This window comes from Lagenorhynchus albirostris, chromosome 10, assembly GCF_949774975.1.
Source record: "Lagenorhynchus albirostris chromosome 10, mLagAlb1.1, whole genome shotgun sequence".
In the NCBI taxonomy this organism is placed as follows: domain Eukaryota; kingdom Metazoa; phylum Chordata; class Mammalia; order Artiodactyla; family Delphinidae; genus Lagenorhynchus; species Lagenorhynchus albirostris.
Genome location: NC_083104.1, coordinates 42,095,799 through 42,119,744, shown reverse-complemented (window position 1 = coordinate 42,119,744; position 23,946 = coordinate 42,095,799). Strand labels below are relative to the sequence as shown.

At 40.7% G+C, this 23,946-nt stretch overlaps 1 protein-coding gene across 3 annotated transcripts in view; it reads left to right on the top strand.

The window, feature by feature from the left end:
* The window catches only part of LARS2 (leucyl-tRNA synthetase 2, mitochondrial), a 271,915-nt gene that overhangs the window by 131,648 nt on the left and 116,321 nt on the right, over positions 1 to 23,946 (top strand). For all 3 annotated transcript variants that reach the window (XM_060162179.1, XM_060162177.1, XM_060162178.1), the window contains 2 exons: positions 10,590 to 10,681; positions 13,470 to 13,530. In XM_060162179.1, the coding sequence (XP_060018162.1) occupies positions 10,590 to 10,681; positions 13,470 to 13,530 (153 nt within the window). The remainder of the gene's footprint in view (positions 1 to 10,589; positions 10,682 to 13,469; positions 13,531 to 23,946) is intronic.

Here is a 23,946-nt window from a genome sequence, read left to right as displayed (position 1 = left end):
AAGTGTATACATGTCAATCCCAACAGCTCAATTCATGACACCAGCACCACCACCACCCCGCCACTTACCCCCCATGGTGTCCATATGTTTGTTCTCTACATCTGTATCTCAATTTCTACCCTGCAAACCAGTTCATCTGTACCATTTCTCTAGGTTCCACATATATGTGTTAATATACAATATTTGTTTTCCTCTTTCTGACTTACTTCACTCTGTATGACAGTCTCTAGATCCATCCACGTCTCTACTAAGGACCGAATTTCGTTCCTTTTTATGGCTGAGTAACATTCCATTGTACATATTTACCACATCTTCTTTATCCATTAGTCTGTCGATGGGCGTTTAGGTTGCTTCCATGACCTGGCTATTGTAAATAGTGCTGCAATGAACATTGGGGTGCATGTGTCTTTTTCAGTTATGGTTTTCTCTGGGTGTATGCCCAGTAGTGGGATTGCTGGATCATATGGTAATTCAATTTTTAGTTTTTTTAAACAACTTCCATACTGTTCTCCATAGTGGCTGTATCAATTTACATTCCCACCAACAGTGCAAGAGGGTTCCCGTTCCTCCACACCCTCTCCAGCATTTGCTGTTTGTAGATTTTCTGATGATGCGCATTCTAACTGGTGTCAGGTGATACCTCACTGTAGTTTTGATTTGCATTTCTCTAATAATTAGTGATGTTGAGCAGCTTTTCATGGGCTTCTTGGCCATCTGTATGTCTTCTTTGAAGAAATGTCTATTTAGGTCTTCTGCCCATTTTTGGATTCGGTTGTTTGTTTTTTTAACATTGAGCTGCGTGAGCTGCTTGTAAATTTTGGAGATTAATCCTTTGTCAGTTGTTTCATTGCAAATATTTTCTCCCATTCTGAGGGTTGTCTTTTCGTTGTCTTTATGGTTTCCTTTGCTGTGCAAAAGCTTTGAAGTTTCATTAGGTCCCATTTGTTTATTTTTGTTTTTATTTCCACTACTCTAGGAGGTGGATCAAAAAAGATCTTGCTGTGATTTATGTCAAAGAGTGTTCTTCCTATATTTTCCTCTAAGAGTTTTACAGTGTCTGGTCTTACATTTAGGTCTCTAATCCATTTTGAGTTTATTTTGGTGCATGGTGGTCAGGAGTGTTCTAATTTCATTCTTTTACATGTAGCTGTCCAGTTTTCCCAGCACCATTTATTGAAGAGACTGTCTTTTCTCCATTGTATATCCTTGCCTCCTATGTCATAGATTAGTTGACCATAGGTGTGTGGGTTTATCTCTGTGCTTTCTATCTTGTTCCATTGATCAACATTTCTGTTTTTGTGCCAGTACCATATTGTCTTGATTACTGTAGCTTTGTAGTATATTCTGAAGTCAGGGAGTCTGATTCCTCCAGCTCTGTTGTTTTTCCTCAAGACTGCTTTGGCTATTTGGGTCTTTTGTGTCTCCATACAAATTTTAAGATATTTTGTTCTAGTTCTGTAAAAAACGCCATTGGTAATTTGATAGATTGAATCTGTAGATTGCTTTGGGTAGTATAGTCATTTTCACAATGTTGATTCTTCCAATCCAAGAACATGGTATATCTCTCCATTTGTTGGTATTATCTTTAATTTCTTTCATCAGTGTCTTATAGTTTTCTGCATACAGGTCTTTTGTCTTCCTAGGTAGGTTTATTCCTAGTTATTTTGTTCTTTTTGTTGCAGTGGTAAATGGGAGTGTTTCCTTAATTTCTCTTTCAGATTTTTCATCATTAGTGTATAGGAATGCAAGAGATTTCTGTGCATTAATCTTGTATACTGCAACTTTACCAAATTCATTGAGTAGCTCTAGTAGTTCTCTGGTGGCATCTTTAGGATTCTTTATGTATAGTACCATGTCATCTGCAAACAATGACAGTTTTACTTCTTTTCCAATTTGTATTCCTTTTATTTCTTTTTCTTCTCTGATTTCTGTGGTTAGGACTTCTAAAACTATGTTGAATAACAGTGGTGAGAGTGGATATCCTTGTCTTGTTCCTGATCTTAAAGGAAATGCTTTCCATTTTTCACCATTGAGAATGATGTGTGCTGTGGGTTTGTTGTATATGGCCTTTATTATGTTGAGGTAGGTTCCCTCCATGCCCACTTTCTGGAGAGTTTTTATCATAAATGGGTGTTGAATTTTGTCAAAAGCTTTTTCTGCATCTATTGAGGTGATCATATGGTTTTTATTCTTCAATTTCTTAATATGGTGTATCACATTGATTGATTTGTGTATATTGAAGAATCCTTGCATCCCTGGGATAAATCCCACTTGATCATGGTGTATGATCCTTTTAATGTGTTGTTGGATTCTGTTTGCTAGTATTTTGTTGAGGATTTTTGCATCTATATTCATCAGTGATATTGGTCTGTAATTTTCTTTTTTTGTAGTATCTTTGTCTGGTTTTGGTATCAGGGTAATGGTGGCCTCATAGAATGAGTGTGGGAGTGTTCCTTCCTCTGCAGTTTTTTGGAAGAGTTTGAGAAGGGTGGTTGTTAGTCCTTCTCTAAATGTTTGATAGCATTCACCTGTGAAGCCATCTGGTCCTGGACTTTTGTTTGCTAGAAGACTGTTAATCACAGTTTCAGTTTCGTTACTGTGATTGGTCTGTTCATATTTTCTATTTCTTCCTGGTTCAGTCTTAGGAGGTTATACCTTTCTAAGAATTTGTCCATTTCTTCCAGGTTGTCCATTTTATTGGCATAGAGTTGCTTGTAGTAGTCTCTTAGGATGCTTTATATTTCTGTGGTGTCTGTTGTAACTTCTCCTTTTCCATTTCTAATTTTATTGATTTGAGTCCTCTCCCTCTTTTTCTTGATGAGTCTGGCTAATGGTTTATCAATTTTGTTTATCTTCTCAAAGAACCAGCTTTTAGTTTTATTGATCTTTGCTATTGTATTCTTTGTTTCTATTTCATTTATTTCTGCTCTGGTCTTTATGATTTCTTTCCTTCTGCTATCGTTGGGTTTTGTTTGTTCTTCTTTCTCTAGTTCCTTTAGGTGTAAGGTTAGATTGTTTATTTGAGATTCTTCCTGTTTCTTGAGGTAGGCTTGTATAGCTATAAACTTCCCTCTTAGAACTGCTTTTGCTGCATCCCACAGGTTTTGGATCATCATGTTTTCATTGTCATTTGTCTCTAGGTATTTTTTGATTTCCTCTTTGATTTGTTCAGTGATCTCTTGGTTATTTAGTAACGTATTGTTTAGCCTCCATGTGTTTGTTTTTTTTACGCTTTTTCCCTGTAATTCATTTCTAATCTCAGAGCCTTGTGGTCAGTAAAGATGCTTGATATGATTTCACTTTTCTTAAAAATTTACTGAGGCTTGATTTGTGACCCAAGATGTGATCTATCCTGTAGAATGTTCCATGTGCACTTGAGAAGAAAGTGTAAACTGCTGTTTTTGGATGGAATGTCCTATAAATATCAATTAAATCTATCTGGTCTATTGTGTCATTTAAAGCTTCTGTTTCCTTATTAATTTTCTGTTTGGATGATCTGTCCATTGGTGTAAGTGAGGTGTTAAAGTCCTCCACTATTATTGTGTTACTGTCGATTTCCTCTTTTATAGCTGTTAGCAGTTGCCTTATGTATTGTGGTACCCTTATGTGGGTGCATATATATTTATAATTGTTATATCTTCTCCTTAGATTGACCCCTTGATCATTATGTAGTGTCCTTCCTTGTCTCTTGTAACATTCTTTATTTTAAAGCCTATTTTATCTGATATGAGTATTGCTACTTCAGCTTTCTTTTGATTTCCATTTGCATGGAATATCTTTTTCCATCCCCTCACTTTCAGTCTGTATGTGTCCCTACGTCTGAAGTGGGTCTCTTGTAGACAGCATATATATGGGTCTTGTTTTTGTATCCATTCAGCCAGTCTATGTCTTTTGGTTGGAGCATTTAATCCATTCACGTTTAAGGTAATTATTGATGTGTATGTCTCTATGACCATTTTCTTAATTGTTCTGGGTTTGTTTTTATAGGTCTTTTTCTTCTCTTGTGTTTCCCGCTTAGAGTAGTTTCTTTAGCATTTGTTGTAGAGCTGGTTTGGTGGTGCTGAATTCTCTTAGCTTTTGCTTGTCTGAAAAGCTTTTGATTTCTCCATCGAATCTGAATGAGAGCCTTGCTGGGTAGAGTAATCTTGGTTGTAGGTTTTTCTCTTTTATCACTTTAAGTATATCCTGCCACTCCTTTATGGCCAGCAGAGCTTCCTCTGAAAATCAGCTGATAACCTTATGGGGATTACTTTGTAATGTTGTTTTTTGTTTTTCCCTTGCTGCTTTTTTTTTTTTTTTTTTTTGCGGTACGCGGGCCTACTCACTGTTGTGGCCTCTCCCATTGCGAAGCACAGGCTCCAGACGCACAGGCTCAGCGGCCATGGCTCACGGGCCCAGCCGCTCCGTGGCCTGTGGGATCTTCCCGGACCGGGGCACGAACCCGTGTCCCCTGCATTGGCAGGCGGACTCCCAACCACTGTGCCACCAGGGAAGCCCTCCCTTGCTGCTTTTAATATTTTATCTTTGAATTTAATTTTTGTTAGTTCGATTAATATGTGTCTTGGTGTGTTTTTCCTAGGGTTTATCCTGTATGGGACTCTCTGTGCTTTCTGGACTTGGGTGACTATTTCCTTTCCCATGTTAGGGAAGTTTTCAACTATAATCTCTTCAAATATTTTCTCAGACCCTTTCTTTTTCTCTTCTTCTTCTGGGAACCCTATAATTCGAATGTTGGTGTTTTTAGAGTTGTCCCAGAGGTCTCTGAGATTGTCTTCAATTCTTCTCATTCTTTTTTCTTTATTCTGATCTTATTTTCACCTTTTTGTTCTCCAGCTCACTTATTTGTTCTGTTTCAGTTATTCTGTTTTTGATTCCTTCTAGTGTATTTTCCATTTCTGTTATTGTGTTGTTCATCTTTGTTTGTTTGTTCCTTAGTTCTTCTAGATCTTTGTTAAACAGTTCTTGTATTTTCTCAGTCCTTGCCTCCATTCTATTTCCGAGATTCTGGATCATCTTTACTATCATTACTCTGAATTCTTTTTCAGGTAGATTGCCTATTTCCTCTTCATTTATTTGGTCTTGTAGGTTTTTACCTTGCTCCTTCATCTGTGACATATTTTTTTGCCATCTCATTTTTTTTTTTTTTTTTTTTATGATTGGGATTGTGTTCCTGTCTTACTGGTTGTTTGGCCTGAGGCTTCCAGCCCTGGAGTTTGTAGGCTATTGGGTAGAGCTGGGTCTTGGTGCTGAGATGAGGAATTCCATGAGACCTCACTTGGATGAATATTCCATGGTGTCTGAGGTTCTCTGTTAGTCCAGTGGTTCAGACTCGGACCTCCCACCACAGGATCTTCAGCCCGACCCCAGGCTCGTGAACTAAGTTCCCACAAGCCGCCTGGGGTGGCCAAAACAAATAAATAAAATGAAGAAAAAGAACAATAACAAAGTAAAAAATAAAATTAGCCTAGGAAACTAACAGATATGTTAGGAAGAATATAAAAATAAAGTTATAGATGCATCAATAACTTGAAGGTACATCAGTACCACAACAGTAAAAAAAGTGGAGGAGGGAAAAGAAAAAAAAAGTGGGGATGGGGAAGGCCTTTGCTGTGGAGGGCGGGGCCTAAGCAAAGGCAAGGTTTGGGTAGTGGGTGGGGCCAATGCTCAGGACCCGTGGGGCTGGGAAAGGCCCTGGGGGCTGTGGGGGGGTGGAGCTTAGGCTCAAGGAACAGAAGGGACCCAGGTGTGCCCCCCACCTCTGGTCTCAGATGGTAGGGGACCTCACCTGGGAGCCCAGCAGGCTTCCTGGGCTGAGTGGGTGGGGCAAACGCCCTCTTCTCCTCTCCTCTGGTCTGGGAGGGCCCCTCCTGCCTGCCTCTACTGATCTCCCTAGCCTCGCTCCCATGCCCGCAAGGACCGACGCAGCCTGGAGCGGGGTTTGGAGGGCAGGTACCGGCTTGGGAGCTCAGCAGGCTCCCCTGCCCAAGTGGGCCAGGCGATCCCGCTCTGCTCCTCTCCCACGCTTCCCAGAGAGTCCCTCCTGCCTGCCTCTCCTGATCTCACCAGCCTCAGGGGCGTCAATCCTGTCTGACCTCCACTTCTTCTCTGCCCTCAGCCCCGCTACGTCCTACCGGTTCACTTTGGGGTTCCTCCTGTCTCCTTGGGCATCAGAGTCCCCCACCAGCAGCAGGCAGGTGCCCTAGTTATGGGGAGGCGCTAACTCTGCGTCTTCCCACACCACCCTCTTGACTCTTCCTTCCCTAACTATATTTTCATAGACAGCTTGGGGTAACATGTGAACTAAGAATATATTTTCATGTTAATTTCATCTGAAAACAAAAATAGAAGTGAATAAGTATATTACATAAATCCAGACTGATTTTTTGACTGTCTCTGTATTGACTTTATTTAAAAACATGGATGGTAACCTAACAATGTTAATAGGCAGAAACATTGAACTGGTGCCATTTTGGCAGTTCCAATGAAGAAACCAAGTGGTAATTAAGTTTTCCCCTTTCTTGTGGAACATGGTTATACAACAGTTACATTATTCTGCCAGCGAAGTAGCCCTAGGAGAATTAAAGCATCGCTGGAAGCTGTACTCTAGTGTTATCCATGGAAGTATTTCAGAACTTTCTACTAATCAAGCACAAATCCCCAACATGGGATTATTATTATTTTTAGCTGTTGAAAATTAAAAAGAAAAAGAAAAATATGTGCAGGAAATGTTTTTCATCTATGGGTTAAGCAGTACTCAAGAGAAAGCTGTATTCTAAAGGGTGAGTGTTTTAGTCAGGATTCTTGGCTACCAGGGACTGAAACCCAACTCAGACCAGTTTAAGCAAAAAAGGAGGTTTTGTGTGTTTTTACAAATCCTGGTGTAACTCACAGAACCAAAGGAAATGTTGTAGGAATGGGGCCCACTAGGAATTAGGCCCGCGTCCTGGGAGCACATCAGTATCCCTAGTCTCTGCTTCCCATTTCTGCATCTGTCCACATGCCAGCAGTATTTTCTTAGACATCTCCACCAGGTGCTCCCTCTGTGGCCAGAGGGGTGGGTTTTGTGATTCGCCGCCTGCAGCAGGACCATATGAAGTAGGAGGAGGAGCATTTTGCCAGAAGGGGAGGGTGCTGTTTGGAAAGATGAAACACTTTGGGTAGGACACATTTAGCAAGAGGAAAAGAGACCTCAGGTCTGAAAGATCAACTGGATTGGGTTATGTTTTGACAACTTCCTAAAACTACATAGACTAGATATTCCTAGGGAATGTTAGAATCTTTTTAAAAGACATGTATACACACACACACGTACTTACATATTTTGTACAGATGTCCATGATACGTTAAATGAAAAAAAAGGTCATAAAATAGTGTATGACAGGTTCTATTTCCATAAAAACAAACCATCCAGCTCCTATATATATATATATATGTATGTGTATCTTTGTTTGAGTGAAGAGAAAGGTGTGGAAGGATACAAAGGCTGACATTGTTGGTTACATCAAGGAGTTGAGAATAGGAGTTGGGGCTGGGGGAGATGATCAGCTTTGCCTTTATATATCATGTATTGTGTCATTTCACTTGTTAAAATAAGCTTGTGTTATGCTCGTAATTTGAGAAACATCCAATTAAGGAAAAAGAAGAGGAGCCTATTCCGACTGACCTCAGGAGCGTGGATGCAAGGATTGAATGTGATAGCTTGGGAGTCATGTCATTTTTTTTTTTTGGCTGTGCCGCATGGCTTGCAGGATCTTAGTTCCCTGACCATGGATTGAATCCGGGCTCTTGGCAGTGAGAGTGCGGAGTCCTAACCACTGGACTGTGAGGAAATTCCCCGGGAGTCATGTTATCTTAGGCTGGCAGGCCAGGGCATTACACTCTTCCCAGATTTCCAGGACTGGGAAGCACGGCAGAGGATGTTGCAAACCAGACTGGAGCAGCAGCAAACTGGAGAGATCCACAGCACTGTTGTTCACCAAGTCTGTATCCCGTACAGAAAGCAGACCTAAGTGGATCAGACCTACCACCACCCCTGATATAGCAAAATCTCCTGGGCAGGACCCTTCCTACCCAGCACACAGATGGCTGCTTCTGCTCATGGACTACCCCTGCTCCAGTCATCCATGGCAAGAACAGCTGGGCTACTTTCAAATGAAGCACCTGATCTGAGCCACTAATTATGCGTGAAAGAAGAACTGATGCGCCCCTTTCATGGAAAAGAAGGCCAAACGGCTGGCCCTTTGAGCCTCATGGTCTGTTCGGTTTGGTTAAGAACTTCCAATACCTGGCACTAACCTGCTACAGAGGCTCTTATCATAAGTAACACACCCTTAGGATTGTACATGGATGAGGATGTGTGTGAGGTCGAGGGGTCTCCCTGTCTGTTGTCACAGAACCACCATAATGAATGTGGCCAAAGAGACATGGGCTGAGGTCCTGACGAGGGAATCGGTGATGTGCGATGTTCTGAGGTGCTGAAGATCAAACAGACAACGGCAGCTGCCACTGCAGCCAGCCCTGCCATTTACTGGGTGCCTGGACTGTGCTGGGTGCACCACATACATCTTAGTGTGTAATTCTCAAAGATTTGGGTGGCTGCTTTCAGTCACAGTTGATAGTTGGGACTCAGGGTAAGTGATGTGCCTCAGGTCCCACTGCCAGTAAATGGCAGGTTTGGGTTAGGACATTTCCCCCCAAACCACACAGCCTCCTGAGGAGCGAGCCTTTATTGCATTTCCCACTCACTAGCCAAAGGAGTTAGAGCAGCTCTGATTTTAGATGCATGGTCTTCATTCTTGAGATGGAATTGTTCCATCAGAACTAAAACCTAATTAAAAAATAATAATGTGCAGAATGGAAGGACGATGTAAGGCAAGTGGCTTCTGCCACTGGGAGGGCCATGCCTGTTCTCTTACTGCCACCTGCTAAGAGGGACTAGGGAGAGAACGGATCTGGGCACTGGGATTTGAGTGTGAACCCAGTTCGGGACACTAAATTGTAGGTGCTTATGGACCTGAGGCAGAGGTGGCCATGGGTGATACTCATTTGCATCTCAGAGAGTCTTTGAACAAGACAGAAAGATGGAAGAAAACTCTAGGTGCACAATGAAAAAAAAACAACACACAGAAATAATATGATCCCAATTGTTAAAAATTGGATATAAATTTACCAAATAACAGTTATGTATGGCTATATGGTAGAATTAAGGGTATTTTATTTTCTTCTGAATATTTTTCTCTGTGTATCAAGACTATTTGTAGTGAACATGCATTATTTCAATAATCAGGGGAAAAAGTTATTTATAAAAGAAAATGAGACCTGTTTCTTTAGTGGAAAATGTTCCATCATGATATGGGCGGGTGATAAGGTAGTGCCAGTAAGTGTGTCTGAGTGTCCATCACTATCCAAGATGTATGTGAACAGAAGCTCAGGTTCTCTGCATGATTACAAACAAACACAAACAAACAAACAAACTCAGCTTGTGGCAGTTGACAGATCAGGAGCTTGATAGGAAGTAAGAAGGCCAGCTGTAAAGGGCTGTTTTCTAGAAATACTGGAGCCTTCTCAGGCCATCCTCACCCACAGGCAAGCTTCAGAAATATGGCTCTGGGAGAAGCTGTGGTTATGGCTTTGTGGCTGAAAATCAGCATTAGAGAAGGGTAGGAGTCTGAGTTTTCAAAGCAGGTGTCCTGCCTGGCAGTGGGTAGAGAGCCCAGCCTTCTGAGTCTGTCCCTTGATGCCACAGCTTGTGTTTCAAGCCATTGTTCCCATTCATGGCATGTAAGTTAGGTTGAGAGAACTTCCTATTGAAGCTGCCAGCTGAGCTGTGACTGGTCATCCATTTGCAGAAATGAGTGCCTATCCTGGTCTGAAGTAATTGCTTCTGGTGTGACCTAGCTGGGCTGCTTACTCTTGTTGGTCCATCGTTGCTTGGACTGTCAAATAAAGGAGTGGGGATGGAGGATATGTTTCAAAAGCTTCTTCAAGCTCTGAGATCTTAGGATCCCCTGTTCTTTGGAAAATGGAAATATCTTATAGGAGGTGATTCAGAGTGGCTTATTGTACACTTCAAAAGTGGCTAGTGTGACTGAGGAACTGAATTTTAAATTTTAATTAATTTTAACTAATTTAAGTTTAAATTTATATAACCACATGTGGCTAGGGGCTACCCTATTGGACAGCACAACTCCTTAACTGGAAAATCTAACACGAGGTGAGCATTTTGAATGCCTATATATATTTTTATATATACCTATTCTTGAAATTAAAAGAAACTTTTTATAATGTCAGAAAAACACTTTGGGTTCATTACACACAATACAGACAAGAAGAAGAAGAAAGTAAAAAGTAGTCACGAAAATACCTACTCAGAGATAACTGCTATTGGCACCTTGGTGTATAACCTTCTAAATTCTCTTCTGTGCTTACGTCTTAGATAGCCAGCTGGCTTTCAAAAGCATAGTTTGAAATCATCCAGGAAAGGGATAAGATGTGTTAGAAAGAGAGAATGCCTGCTCATTGCCCAGAAGAGAATACTGATAAAGATTTTAGCAATCTGCCACGGCTGATATTTCCTTTCTGGGTGCTAGGTTATCAATCCCATGGGATGGGATGCATTTGGATTGCCTGCCGAAAATGCTGCGATCGAGAGGAATCTACATCCAGAAAGTTGGACACAGAGGTATGTGTTTACAGGCATATTCAAGCACTTGTATACAGAACCCTTAAACAATTTTTTTAACCTGTGCACAAGAAATAGAAAGTAAAGCAAACAAAACATTGCAGTCTGCCGAGCAATAAACAGGATTGTCTGTATTTGGTGTTTGCCTTTTTGCACACTGTATTCTTATCTAAGAAATAACAAAGAGGGTTTGGATATCATTCATGTGTTCATTTTGATGCTTTGTTATTTAGTTATTCTTCCTTTGAGTATTTGCGTTTGGAAGGAAAAATGAGAAGGAAAGGGTGACATTTGTTAAATTTCTACAGTGCTCTTCATCTTCGTGACTGTAGTTTGAGCCATATACAAATTCCACATTATAATTTTATCTGCAAATTCTGTTAATTTTTTGCCTTCACCATTCTGAAGGAAGAGGAACTTAGATATTCAACGAGGAAATATATGGCCAATTTATTCTGGGTGTGGCTTTCTCCAAGGAGGACATACTCTCAGTACCCACTGTGCCTCAGGCTTCCATGTACTTGTGGGCCAGCAGTGCCCATCCCTCTCCCTCCTGATAAAGCCTTGAGGGCCTTATACCAGAACCCAGCAGAATGTTCTGGGCTCACTCCAGCCCCTTTCACAAAGCCTTTCCTCACCCTACCCGGTTCAAAGTCTATCCCCATTGTCTTTCACCTCCCTTTGCTTTATCTTGCCCAAGGCTACATTGTAAAAAGAAATATCTTCTGCACCATCTATTTGTCTTTTTTCTTCCTAATCCCTAGTTTCCACTTTTCCAATTATGGTTAATTCTAGAGTAACGGGAGTGATGAAAAAAGGAGGAAATAATGCTTTAAATAAAATGGGTCAAATATGGTATAAGTTTGATGTAAGCTAGGCTAGGGATTGGCAAATTCCATGGGCCAAATTTGGCCCTGCCTGGTTTTGTAAATAAAGTTTTATTGGAACACAAGCCACACCCATTTATTTATATATTGGTCATGGCTGCTTTCATGATACAATGGCAGAACTGAGTAGTTGTGACAGAGACCATATGGCTCACAGAGCTGAAAACATTTACCATCTGGTCCTTTACAGAAAGTTTGCCAACTCCTCCAAGGAGGAGTAGTATGCTCCTCCAACTAGAGCATAGCAGTAAAGAAGATGGCCCCTGAATCAGGCCACATAGGTACAAATCCTGCCTTTCCTTCTTCCTAGCCATTCACCTTGAGCAAATTACTTAACCTCTCTCCGCCTCAGTTTATTTATCTGTAAAGGAGGGATAGTCATAGTTCCTACCTCTTACGAATGGATAAAGATTAAGCACTGTCTTAGTCAGCTGCTATAACAAAAATACCATAGTCTGGGTGGCTTATAAACAACAGAAATGTATTTCTCTCAGTTCTATAGGCTGGGAAGTCCGAGATCAAGGCACTTGCAGATTTGGTGTCTGGTGAGGACCTGCTTCTTGGTTCATAGACAGCTGTCTTCTCTCTGGGTCTTGACATGGTAGAAGGGGCAAGGTTGCTCTCTGGAGTCTCTTTTATAAAGGCACTAATCCGGTTACCTCTCATAGTACCTTTGGTTACCTCAAAATACCATTACGTTGGAGATTAGGTTTTAACATAACAATTTGAGGGAGACACAAACATTCAGTCTGTTGCAAGCACTTTTCTGCAAAATGCTTAACACGAGGCTTGGAATTAAAATAAGCTATTGTTAGCTAATCAGAGATCACCTAGAGAACTTCTTCATGGTTTTCCATATTTTCAGTCTGCTTGTACTGAAAGGGGACACAGTAGAAATTAATTAGTCCTTTTTCTTTAAAAAGAAAAAAGAGGACCTAGAGATCATCATATTAACTGAAGTCAGACAGAGGAAGACAAATATCGTATGATATCACTTACATGTAGAATCTAAAAAAATGATACAAATGAACTTACTTACAAAACAGAAAAAGACTCACAGACATAGAAAACAAATTTATGGTTACCAAAGGGGATAGTGGGGAGGGGCAGGGGGGAATAAATTAGGAGTTTGGGATTAACATATACATATTACTGTATATAAAATAGACAAACAACAAGGACCTATTGTATAGCACAGGGAACTATACTCTGTCTTGTAATAACCTATAATGGAAAATAATCTGAAAAATATATTTATACATATATATGTATAACTGAATCACTTTACTATATATCTGAAACTAACACAGCACTGTAAATTAACTATATTTCAATAAAAAGTTAAAAATTTTTTTAATTTAAAAAATTTAAATAGAAAAAAGTAAATAATATTTCATATTATATTAAAGTTGATTAATTTACTTCTCTCCTCTTTTCCAATTGTTGGAGAGTTTTCGGTTTTAGGTTTTGATTGACAAAGCATTGTATGGCTCCTCCTGGATTCCCGCAATTTGTATGTTAAGATTTTTCTTTTCAGTCGCTTTTAAATTTGTAAATGCTTGGCTTAAATTTGTGCAGAATACAGGCATATGGATGGGCCAGGAGTGCACAAATCAGAAGGGTTGCCTTCCTGAATGGCCTGGGAAAGGGTTAGTCCCTAGGACCAAAGACTATCATGGTTTTTAGTGGATTTTGCAAGGGTCCAAAGAATAGATGTCTTCTACTAGGCAGATATTTTCACGGATTCTTAGTAATTAATTTCTTCGCCAGGGCGAAACAACACTTAAAGCCCTTTGGAATAATCTAGACTTTTCCAGTTTCCTTTTCACATTCTCAAAGTGTAGTTTGTTTATGGCTTTTCCTGTTTCTAAAATCCAAACTCTTTTCCCTTTGTTTCGCAGTAATATTAGACACATGAGGAAACAACTTGATCGACTGGGCCTGTGTTTCAGCTGGGATAGAGTAAGTCACCTTTTTCCTGGAAGGTCTTTATTTTAATCAAGGTCCTGATTGAATGGGGGATTGTGCACATTTACTTTATCTTCCTTCTCTTCAGGTTGGGAGGAAGGAGGAAAAGAAGGGTGGCAGAAAGCAGGAGGGAAGGATTAGCACTCCACAAATAAAAAAGTATCCCCAGTGGATAATTTGCCTGCAAACAAGTAATTTTCTGTGGGATTAAGCTAAGAGAGTTAACTTCTTATTTAACTTCACAGTTGGCTATTATTTATGTGTGGCAAAAGCTTTGCACAAGGATTTCTCGTGTTCTCAGCAATAGTTTAAAAAGACTATTGGAATCTATGTAAAAGTGATTAAATGTCAACCCATGTGGTCCCTTTAGGTGATTAGGTGTAGGCTGATGGATCATTTATCTCTTTTGTTCCATGTTTGGAATTGAGGCTTATAACAAAAAGCCTTTTGGCATAAAATGTTTTCAAACTGTGTATTAAACCATTGGAGAATTCCAGACCTGGGTGGAGTTCAGTGAAGACCACCTGGGTGTTAGGAACACCCACACTGAATACGGCTGAGCCCTTTAAAGCTCTGGCCAAAGACCACCCCTTAGACATTGATGAGTGGTCTGTTAGGTAAGATGACTCTTGCTTGTCCTCTCCACGAACCAATGTCGTGATCTCTCTTAGCATCCCACTAACTCCACAAAATGCTTTTCATTGCTGGGTCTGTCAAGTTCAAGTTCATATCCTTTTACTCATGCGGAGCACCTGGAACAAACCCAAATGCAATCACCTTCTCCTCCTCCCCCATAATTTCTTAAATGATTGCGATTTGATGAGTACAGTAAAAAAGTGAAAATCAAACACGTTTAAACAGTCCCTGCTTTTTTCTTTTTTAGCTTCTTTAGGTAAGGTCATGGGTTGAATCAAGTTCTTATTGTAGCGCTGATGCCATTTTTATCACTAACTTGCAAGGTCACCAGGGTTTCATTTGGTAGAGGTATGAAAAAGTCCTGGTGCCTGAGTCAAGTTGTCCTGAGGAGCCAGTGGGGAAGTGCTGATGAAGAATGAACTGCATTCTAATGTGGAGAGAACTGAATAATGCCCTCAGCTCTCCAGAGATGCGTTGGTAAATTCCTTGAGAGTAGAGATGGGCTTGTTAACCCTCTAGGATGAGAACTAGCCTAGTCCTATGCAGGAACAGCAACCATAAATAGTTCAAAAATTAATGGATTGTTTTCCTGATTATCATAGAAGATTAGAAAATGCAGAAAAGTATAAGGAAGAACATAATGTGGTTAATGTGGTTAACCACAATGTGGTTAATTTAACGTCCTTGTATGGTTCCTTGTAGTCTTTTATTCTGGAATATTATATAATTTACTTTTGCAAAATAGAATTCATAATTCGTGTTTTTATTTTGCTTTTTTTTACCTGCTATTCATGAACATTTTCCCAGTTTATTAAATATTCTTTGGAAAAAGTGACTTTTTATAGCTGTGTAGTTTTCCATCTTATGAATGTATCATAATTTATGTAACCTACCCCTTATTATCATATGTTTAGATAGATTCTAATGTTCCTCTGTTATAAATATAGGTTCTCAATCACTCTTGTAAAAATCTGAAGTCCAGAAAGCTGTAAAAACGAAAAGTTTTTCCATAACTCATTTGACTGCAAAACCTGACCTGAACTGATGTTTATCTCACTTAGAATGAATATTCATATATTTTACTCTAGGAATAGTGATGTAATTGATTACTAGGTGCTCTCCCAGACCTAGTTAGGTAAATATACTGTTACCTTTTCATATCCAAAAACGTCTTAGTTCTGAAGCACCACAGTTGGACCACAAGCATTTCAGATAAGGGATTTTGAACCTGTTAGTGCAGGATTGTAGATAAATATCACTACCCCTTCTATCAGTGTCTAATAGTTACTGAACAATTCGCATGGGCCAGGCACCCATAATTCTCTCTTCAGATCTCTAGAAAGCTCTAAAATGTGGGTGATTTTATTGACATCGTTTTATTGCTGGTCACCCAAGTGGCAGGGCTGGGCTAATCCACTGGCCACTTTAATGACTGCTGTGCTCACCCCCCGCACTTGGAGCAGATACTTTAGTACACATATTTTATTTCCTTAATATGACTTCTCAGAAAACCATGAGCAAGTTTAAAGCTTACAGTACTTGAATTTAAAGATACTTAAAGGTATAATTTGCTTATGTTACTTTGCTATTGCCAAATTATCCTCCATAAAGGTTATACATATTTACACTCCCAAGTTATTATATAGTTGTTTTCACCTGTACTTCTTTTGTTATTAGTGATGAGTTTTTCCCGTGCTTTTAATGAATGTTTGAATTTGGGGAGGGAGTGTGTGTGTGAATAATCTAATCATGTCTTTTGCCCATATAGTTAGAGGGTGTTTGTCCTTTTCTTAATGATTTTCATTTTGTTACAAATATTTTCCCTCAATTTATCATTTGTCTTGCATTTTGTTTGTAGTGAGATTATTGTTAGCACACAAATATGTACTTGGAAAGGCCTTTCAGATAAATACATTTTTATTCTCAATCTTTTAATTTTTGCATTTAACTCAACTGGAATTATTTTAGTATATGATATAAGATAAGGAATTCCTCCTTTTTCTGAATAACCAATTGTTTCTGTCTTTGATTTTCAAACATTCTTTTCCTCATTGATTTAAAAGGCTAACTTTATTATAACCATCTTCTTTTACACTGTTATTATACACTAAGTTCTGTTTCTGTTCATTTGATCCATTTATTACTATGTCATTGCTAAGCTATTTTTAGTTACAGTTGCTTTATAATTGGCTCTAATACCAGGTAACAGAAGTTTCTTCTTATTGTCTGATACTAACAGTGCCATCCCTACTATCTGGTGTTTCTGTTTCCTTGATATATTTTGCCCATTTGAAAAAAATTTTATCCTTTATTTGTTGAATTCTTTTGGTGCATCACTTGTGGATACAATTAATTAAAAAAAATTGAAAGATGGACAAAGCATATGGGGGAAACCTTTTAGCTAATCTAAAGTCTTTGTAACAGGGAAGTGTAAGCTATTTGTATTTATTTTTATAACTAGTATAGCAATTCTTTATTGTGCTAAAAGATAGCTGTAAGGGTCTTAAACCACGTGTTTAGTATCAACATAAAAAATAAAACAGAACATATGTTTTTGCCTCCCATGTGTCAATAAGATAAGGAGATTAGCTGGCAGCGTTGGGTCTTCATTGCTGCACGCAGGCTTTCTCTAGTTGCAGCGAGCAGGGGCTACTCTTTGCTGTGGTGAGTGGGCTTCTCATTGTGGTGGTTTCTCTTGTTGCGGTGAATGGGCTCTAGGTGCATGGGCTTCAGTAGTTGCAGCACGTGGGCTCAGTAGTTGTGGCTCGTGGGCTCTAGAGCGCAGGCTCGGTAGTTGTGGCACGTGGACTTAGTTGCTCTGCAGCATGTGGGATCTTCCTGGACCAGGGACCGAACCCGTGTCCCTTGCATTGGCAGGTGGATTCTTAACCACTGTGCTACCAGGGAAGTCCCACACTTTCCACTTTCTAAATCTATTTTCCAGAGGTTTTTTTGGGTATGTTCTGAGATTTTAGGCCTAATTTCTTCTTCTTCTTCTTCTTTTTTAATTAATTAATTAATTAAATTATTTCTGGCTGTGTTGGGTCTTCATTTCTGTGCGAGTGCTTTCTCTAGTTGCGGCAAGCAGGGGCCACTCTTCATCGCGGTGCGCGGGCCTCTCACTATCGCAGCCTCTCTTGTTGCGGAGCACAGGCTCCAAACACGCAGGCTCAGTAGTTGTGGTGCACGGGCCTAGTTGCTCCGCGGCATGTGGGATCTTCCCAGACCGGGGCACGAACCCGTGTCCCCTGCATTGGCAGGCAGATTCTCAACTACTGTGCCCCCAGAGAAGCCCCCTAATTTCTTCTTATTGAAATTTTTCTTATCATGTATCATTCCTTAAACATAGATCTTTGCTTTTGGTTTTAGAATCATTTTCATAGCAAATTACTTAAACTGAATGCTTCTTAACTAGTCTCAGTGCTCATCATAGACCTTATAGAGCATGACCTTATAGGGCATGATTGCCCATTTTCACAACTTAGATTCATGAAAGAAAATGTTCAGATATTTTAGCTCTTGCTTTGAATCTTCCGATATTGCATGTTATTTTCATAATGGAGAATGACTTTTCATTGCTTTCACCTATGACCAGCAACTTACTGGGGTATGGAATTCTTTTTTCTTTCAAATCTCTTTAGTAGACCTTGATCCTTGATTTACTGTCTCAAAAAAAATACAAATTATAGACTTACAGGAAGTTGCCAAGATAGTATAGACAGATCCTATGGACCCTTCACCCAGCTTCTGCCAATGATAACATTTTATACAACTATAATATAATATCAAACCCAGGAAATTAACATTGGCACACTACTATTAACTAGAGTACAAATTTTATTCAGATTTCACCAGTTTTTATATGTACACACAGTGTGTGTGTGTGTGTGTGTGTGTGTGTAGGAGTAGTAGTAGTAGTTCTGTACAGTTTAAGCACATGTGTAGAATTATGGAATGACCACCATCTGGCCCATTGGCCTCTGATGGAGAAGTCTGAGGCCAGCCCAGATCATCTCTTTGTAATACAGTGATCTTTCTACCCTCGTTTTGATGCTTGTTGGACTCCTGTCTCTGCCTTTTCCATTTAAAATTTTCATCAAAGTGTAGCTCAGTGTCCATCCTTTCATTTTAATTTTGCCTGGTGCTTGGTGACCACTTTTGATCTGCAGTGTAGGTATTTCCTCCTGTTGGTTTTCTAGACTCTCTTTCTCAAGAACACTGACTTTGAGTGTTTGCTCTATTCACTGTCCTCCATTGTTTTCACCATCTTTCTCATGATTTTGGTCCCTTTGTTCTTCTCTACCTTTTGGGAGAACTCATGTTTGCTTTCCACATCCCTGATTCAGTTTCTATTGAACCAGGGCTGCTTTATATGGTTTCTAATGCAGACAGTGATGCTGTTTTATTTTTAGATTGATTCTTAGTGTTCCTCATCTCATTCAGTTCCCATTTTCTTTCTCAAGCCTCTTGGCCAACTGCTTTTTTTTTCTTCTTATTTTGCTACCTTATCTCATTTCATAGACTGTGTATGTTCAAAAATTTTCTTGAGAGTACAAGGTGATGCTCTTGAAAAATTATTTTTGCTTCTTGTAATAAATCTTTTTACAAGTTTGAAATGCTGTGCTCTCCTTGTTTGTTTCAGAAGCTTTTCATAGACACCTTGTGGATTTTTCCCCCATTTCCTGAGTGAAGTGGACTAGTATATCACTTTAGGGGGATCCATCAGCATGAGGGGAGCAGAGTGGAAGCTCTGTCATACTCTCTGCCTCATTCATTTCTGTCCGGGTTCGGGGAACCCATAGCTCCTGGGGCATCTTTCTCTTTGCTCTGATCTTTACCCGGGTGTGAGTTGTGGTATCACAGATGCCCCTATGACACCCTGACTGCTTCAAATGCTTCTGAGGCACCACAGACAGGCGTGTCCAGTTGGTGGGCTTTTTACCTGCTCTGTAGCCCACTCTCCCCTCTGGATTTGCCGTTTCAAGTAAGGGGTGCCAGAGCCCTGCTTCTCAAGAACCCAGTCTGTCCTTAAGAGGGGGAGATGCTATTTGGCTTACGGTATTTTTCTTCAGCCTAGTCCCATCTGCCAAAATTCCTTGTCATTTCTGGCGTGTCAGTGGCACCTGTGTTATTTCCTGTATTGGTGCAGTCCCCTCGGCCCCCATCTTTATATTCTCTTGGTCATTTTTTTTTTTTTTTGCGGTACGCGGGCCTCTCACTGTTGTGGCCTCTCACTGTTGTGGCCTCTCCTGCCGCGGAGCAACAGGCTCCGGACGCGCAGGCTCAGCGGCCATGGCTCACGGGCGCAGCCGCTCTGCGGCATGTGGGATCTTCCCGGACCCGGGCACGAACCCACAACCCTACATCGGCAGGCGGACTCTCAACCACTGCGCCACCAGGGAAGCCCTCTCTTGGTCATTTTAATGGGAGTAATGGAAACAAGTTTAGATACATGTGTTCTTGACGCCATTTTTCCCAGAAATCCACCAGTGCTTTTTAAAGAAACCTTTACAATCTGATTGGTCATATAGAGCAGCAGAGTGAGGAGGTACAGGAATAGTTTATTTAATTGACAAGGCAGATCTGTACCCTTTGCAAATAACAATCCTAAAGTCCCATAAAAACTGGATAATTAAGCAGATGGGTATCTGACAGTTAACAGAATATTTAAAAAATACGATGGCTCAGAAATGTTATCTTCCTCCCCCAGGTGGAGAAAGCTAACTTGAAAACGTGGGCCATGGACTCATTCTTCCTGTCTTTGCCTGGATGGGAATCCCTGTAGGAATGGTCCAGCTCGGGAGCTGCATTCTCATCTTTCTTACAGAAAATGCTTAATTCTCTGAATTAAAAGGAAAAAAGTATACATTTCTTGAATTAATAGTGAGCCAGAATGATAATCAAATGATGTCTTTTAGCTCAGCACTGTGTTTCACTTTTTCAGATATTATTCCGCAAATAGCTTGTATCATCTCGATTTGGAAAGTAAGAAACTGAAAGCTGAATTTGAATAGTTGAACATCTACTAAGGGAAGAGTGAAGAGGAGATAAAATTCCAAACTGTGCAGTGAGAGAGATCAGACATGGTTTTTTTTTTTTTTTTTTTTCGGTATGCGGGCCTCTCACTGTTGTGGCCTCCCCCATTGCGGAGCACAGGCTCCGGACGCGCAGGCTCAGCGGCCATGGCTCACGAGCCCAGCCGCTCCGCGGCATGTGGGATCTTCCCGGAACGGGGCACGAACCCGTGTCCCCTGCATCGGCAGGCGAACTCTCAACCACTGCGCCACCAGGGAAGCCCCAGACATGTTTTTTTGTGGAGCACTTACTTTGTGGAATAACTGGCAGCCTTTCTGGAGAGGGTGTGACCCTGCATTCTGCTCTCATGGGTTCAGATTATGGCCTTGGTGATCATGCACTGGTCCTAGGAGATGCCCCTGTGAGTTCCTTGTGACAGTGACATAGTTAGCTTCTAAGTTGTGTGGTATGGCCCACTGAGGCAAGTGTGTCTCTGACTTTGATCTCTACCATCTCACTAGTGCTCTGGTGCCTGAGCTGGTTCTGGACCAGGCCTTGGCTGTGTTTTGATTGGCATAGACTCTGGGGCTTGATTTTTATCAGGAGTCATCTGGATAATTATGTGGGGAGCAGTGCCCTAGGAGTTCCCTTCAAAACCAGACAAGTATACGAAAGGAAAAAAACATCCAAACCAGATAGGATTCAAAGTAATGCCTGTGGCATCTGCGAGAGCAGGGCTTTATTAGCTGTTTATGGTGCTTGCTGAGCAATCCCCAAACACTCATACTCCAATGTAAAATCAAAACAAAACAGGAACATAGGACTGGGCATAAATGATGTTTGGATTAACTTTTCTTGTCTCCTTTACTAGAGTAATCAAGAGCTGACTCTGCTGAGTTTCCTTACCATGGAGATCTTATGAAATTTTATTTGCACTCATTTTCACTGGATTTTAAATTCCTGTGTTTGATTTCCTTCTCGTGTTTCTCCATTCTGCCTTCTCTACATGTTGGTGCCCAGTAATAAGACTGATGGCTTTGCCCATCAGTCCCATTGGGGCCAGGCAAACATAGGAATTACTGCCCCCAAGACAGTCATCCATTGAAACGAACTCAGTGTGCCCCCCACCATGTTCCCCAAAGGCTGAGCGGGCTAACGTGGATGTGTAGTGTGGTTATCCTGGAGCAGTGGAAGAGGCACATCGGAACTGGGCTCCATCAGAATTTTTACTGGGACAGGCTTTTATGATGTCGAGCTTTTCCAAGTTTTATCCATCAATGCTGCACAGCCTACATAAATTAAGGGGGTTGCTGAGGCATTTGTGGCATCTCCACCATGTGCAGATGGTGCTTTGCTTCTATTTGCATCTCTTTGCTTCTATTTCTCTCTCTCTCCCCGTCTTTCTTCCCTTTCACTGTCCTCTTTCCATTCCCTTATTCTCATCCATTCTCCTTGACTCACCTTCCTTCCTTCCCTCCTTCCTTCCCTCCTTCCTTCCTTCTTCACAATTCCATTATCACACCTAAAACAATTAATGATAATACCATAAAATCCTGGAATACCAGTCATTTTGCAGATGTCACTGGTTGTCTTATCAGTATTTCTTATTCCGTGGGTTTGTTTGCCTGCACTTCTGCTGGTCTTTGTTTAGCCTTTTCTTCCCCACCCTCATGTCATAATCATGGTTTGGAACCAGTACGCTCTTTTCATCCAAAACACACGCCCTTTGGACCATATCTGCATGAGTTTATTTTGAAAGACAGCATGATTTGTATGATTACAAAAAGAAAATTATTATTGCTTCAAGACCCTTACTACCTCGGAATTTTATTTACATAGAAGACTAGACATTCGAAAGGAAAGATTAAACTCCAAGAAATAATGAGGGTTCCAGGATAATAGAAAGATATATTTTTAACGGTTTTTATTTTAAAAGAATTTAAAGAATAGCCTAAAACAAAAAGAATTTAGGGCAAGTGATTGCCTGAAAACCTGGTTGGGAAGATTCCCATTGTGAGAGCTCGGGGTTGTGGTTGCCTTGACAACGTGTAACAGGCCCTCGAAGTGTTTGACTCTCTGAGTCCTCTTTCAAGTCCTTACAGAGGTGAAGCAGTTGGTCTGGTAGATCTCTGACTCTAGATTACTTTCTGTCTCTCAGAATCAGAAAATTAACCTTTTTCCAGAGGTTTTTCTTTTGGTTGGGAGGGAAGAGGCAATACCTTTGTTTTAACTGAAATGAATTGGCAGCATATCTCTAGTGCTTTCATTTCAGGGAAGGTTGGTGCTGGTGCATAAGGGTTAGTGTTCAGAATTATCATCATCTCGAGGCTGAGAACCGTGTCTCATCATGAATACCTAGCACACATGCAGCTGACCTCATGCACAGCTGTGACAGCTCAGTCCTTACCAGCCTAAAACATGGAGGGAAGTTTTTCATTGCCTCAGACAGGATAGTGTTCTTGGACTCTTCAGCCCTAACTAAAGAAGGAGGTCTCCTGGGGCCGCTCAGCAAATGTGGCTATGCAAGGAAGTAGTTTGTTTTATCCTCATCCCCAGTGGTGGTCATGAGTCCTATCAAGGATGTACACTCTGGCTAATGGAAATAGAATTTACCAATTTAATACTTGTTAAATGCTTCTAGGAGATTGGATCTTGGATGCTCATTCCAGAGGCTTGAGTTTTGGTGATGGACTTTGCCATTCACACATGGTGGGCATGATCTATTGCTCCCTCTTTCCCCATGGCTGAATCAGGTCTCCAGGTCAGTTTTGCACAACAGCCAGTACAATCTTTGACAGAACAGGTGCTTGTAGGTGTACGATGCAAGGTGCTCTAAGCATGTGGTTCAAGTTCAGAAGGTCTTGAAGATGAAGTTGTTACTCTGTGAAAATAACAAGGATCATTTATTTATTTATTTTATTTATTTATTTTTTTTTGCGGTACGTGGCCCTCTCACTGTTGTGGCCTCTCCCGTTGCGGAGCACAGGCCTCAGACGCGCAGGCTTAGCGACCATGGCTCATGGGCCCAGCCCTCCGCGGCATGTGGGATCTTCCCAGACCGGGGTACGAACCCATGTCCCCTGCATCGGCAGGCGGACTCTCAACCACTGCGCCACCAGGGAAGCCCACAAGGATAATTTATGTGTGTGCTTATACCAGTGGTTCTCAAACATTGGCGAGCATCTGAATCACCAAGAGGGCCTATTAAACCACAGATTTCTGGGCCCCACCCCCAGAGTTTCTGATGCAGTAGGTCTGTGGTTTTGTTTTTCTATTCAGAAAAAAAGGATCTTGGGAATGATCGTGCTCCCAAACCTTATTAGGTAGGAGTCATAAGAAGACCTGCCATCAATTTTTTCTGACGTGTGGTAGCGCATAAATGAATAATAAAAACAAAATTTTAAGAAATAGTCAATGTTTTTGCAAATACAAGATTATTTTTATAACTTCTTTCACTGTGAAATATTAAACGTGGATAGAGTAGAGCAAAAGCATGTACGTAAAGCTTAATGCATTATTGGAATATACAGCTACCACCTAGGTTAAGAAATAGAACTTTGCAGCACCCAGCAGTTCTCTGTGTGCCCTTTTCCAATCACAACTCCATCTCTCCCCACTACCACTATCATAGGGAACCTCTGTTCTGGCATTTATGATAATCACTGCCTTGTTTTCAGTTTTACCACCTGCATATGGTTTTCATAGTTACATAAATGAACTCAGATAGTATGTGTTCTTTTGCGTCTAGCTTCTTTAACT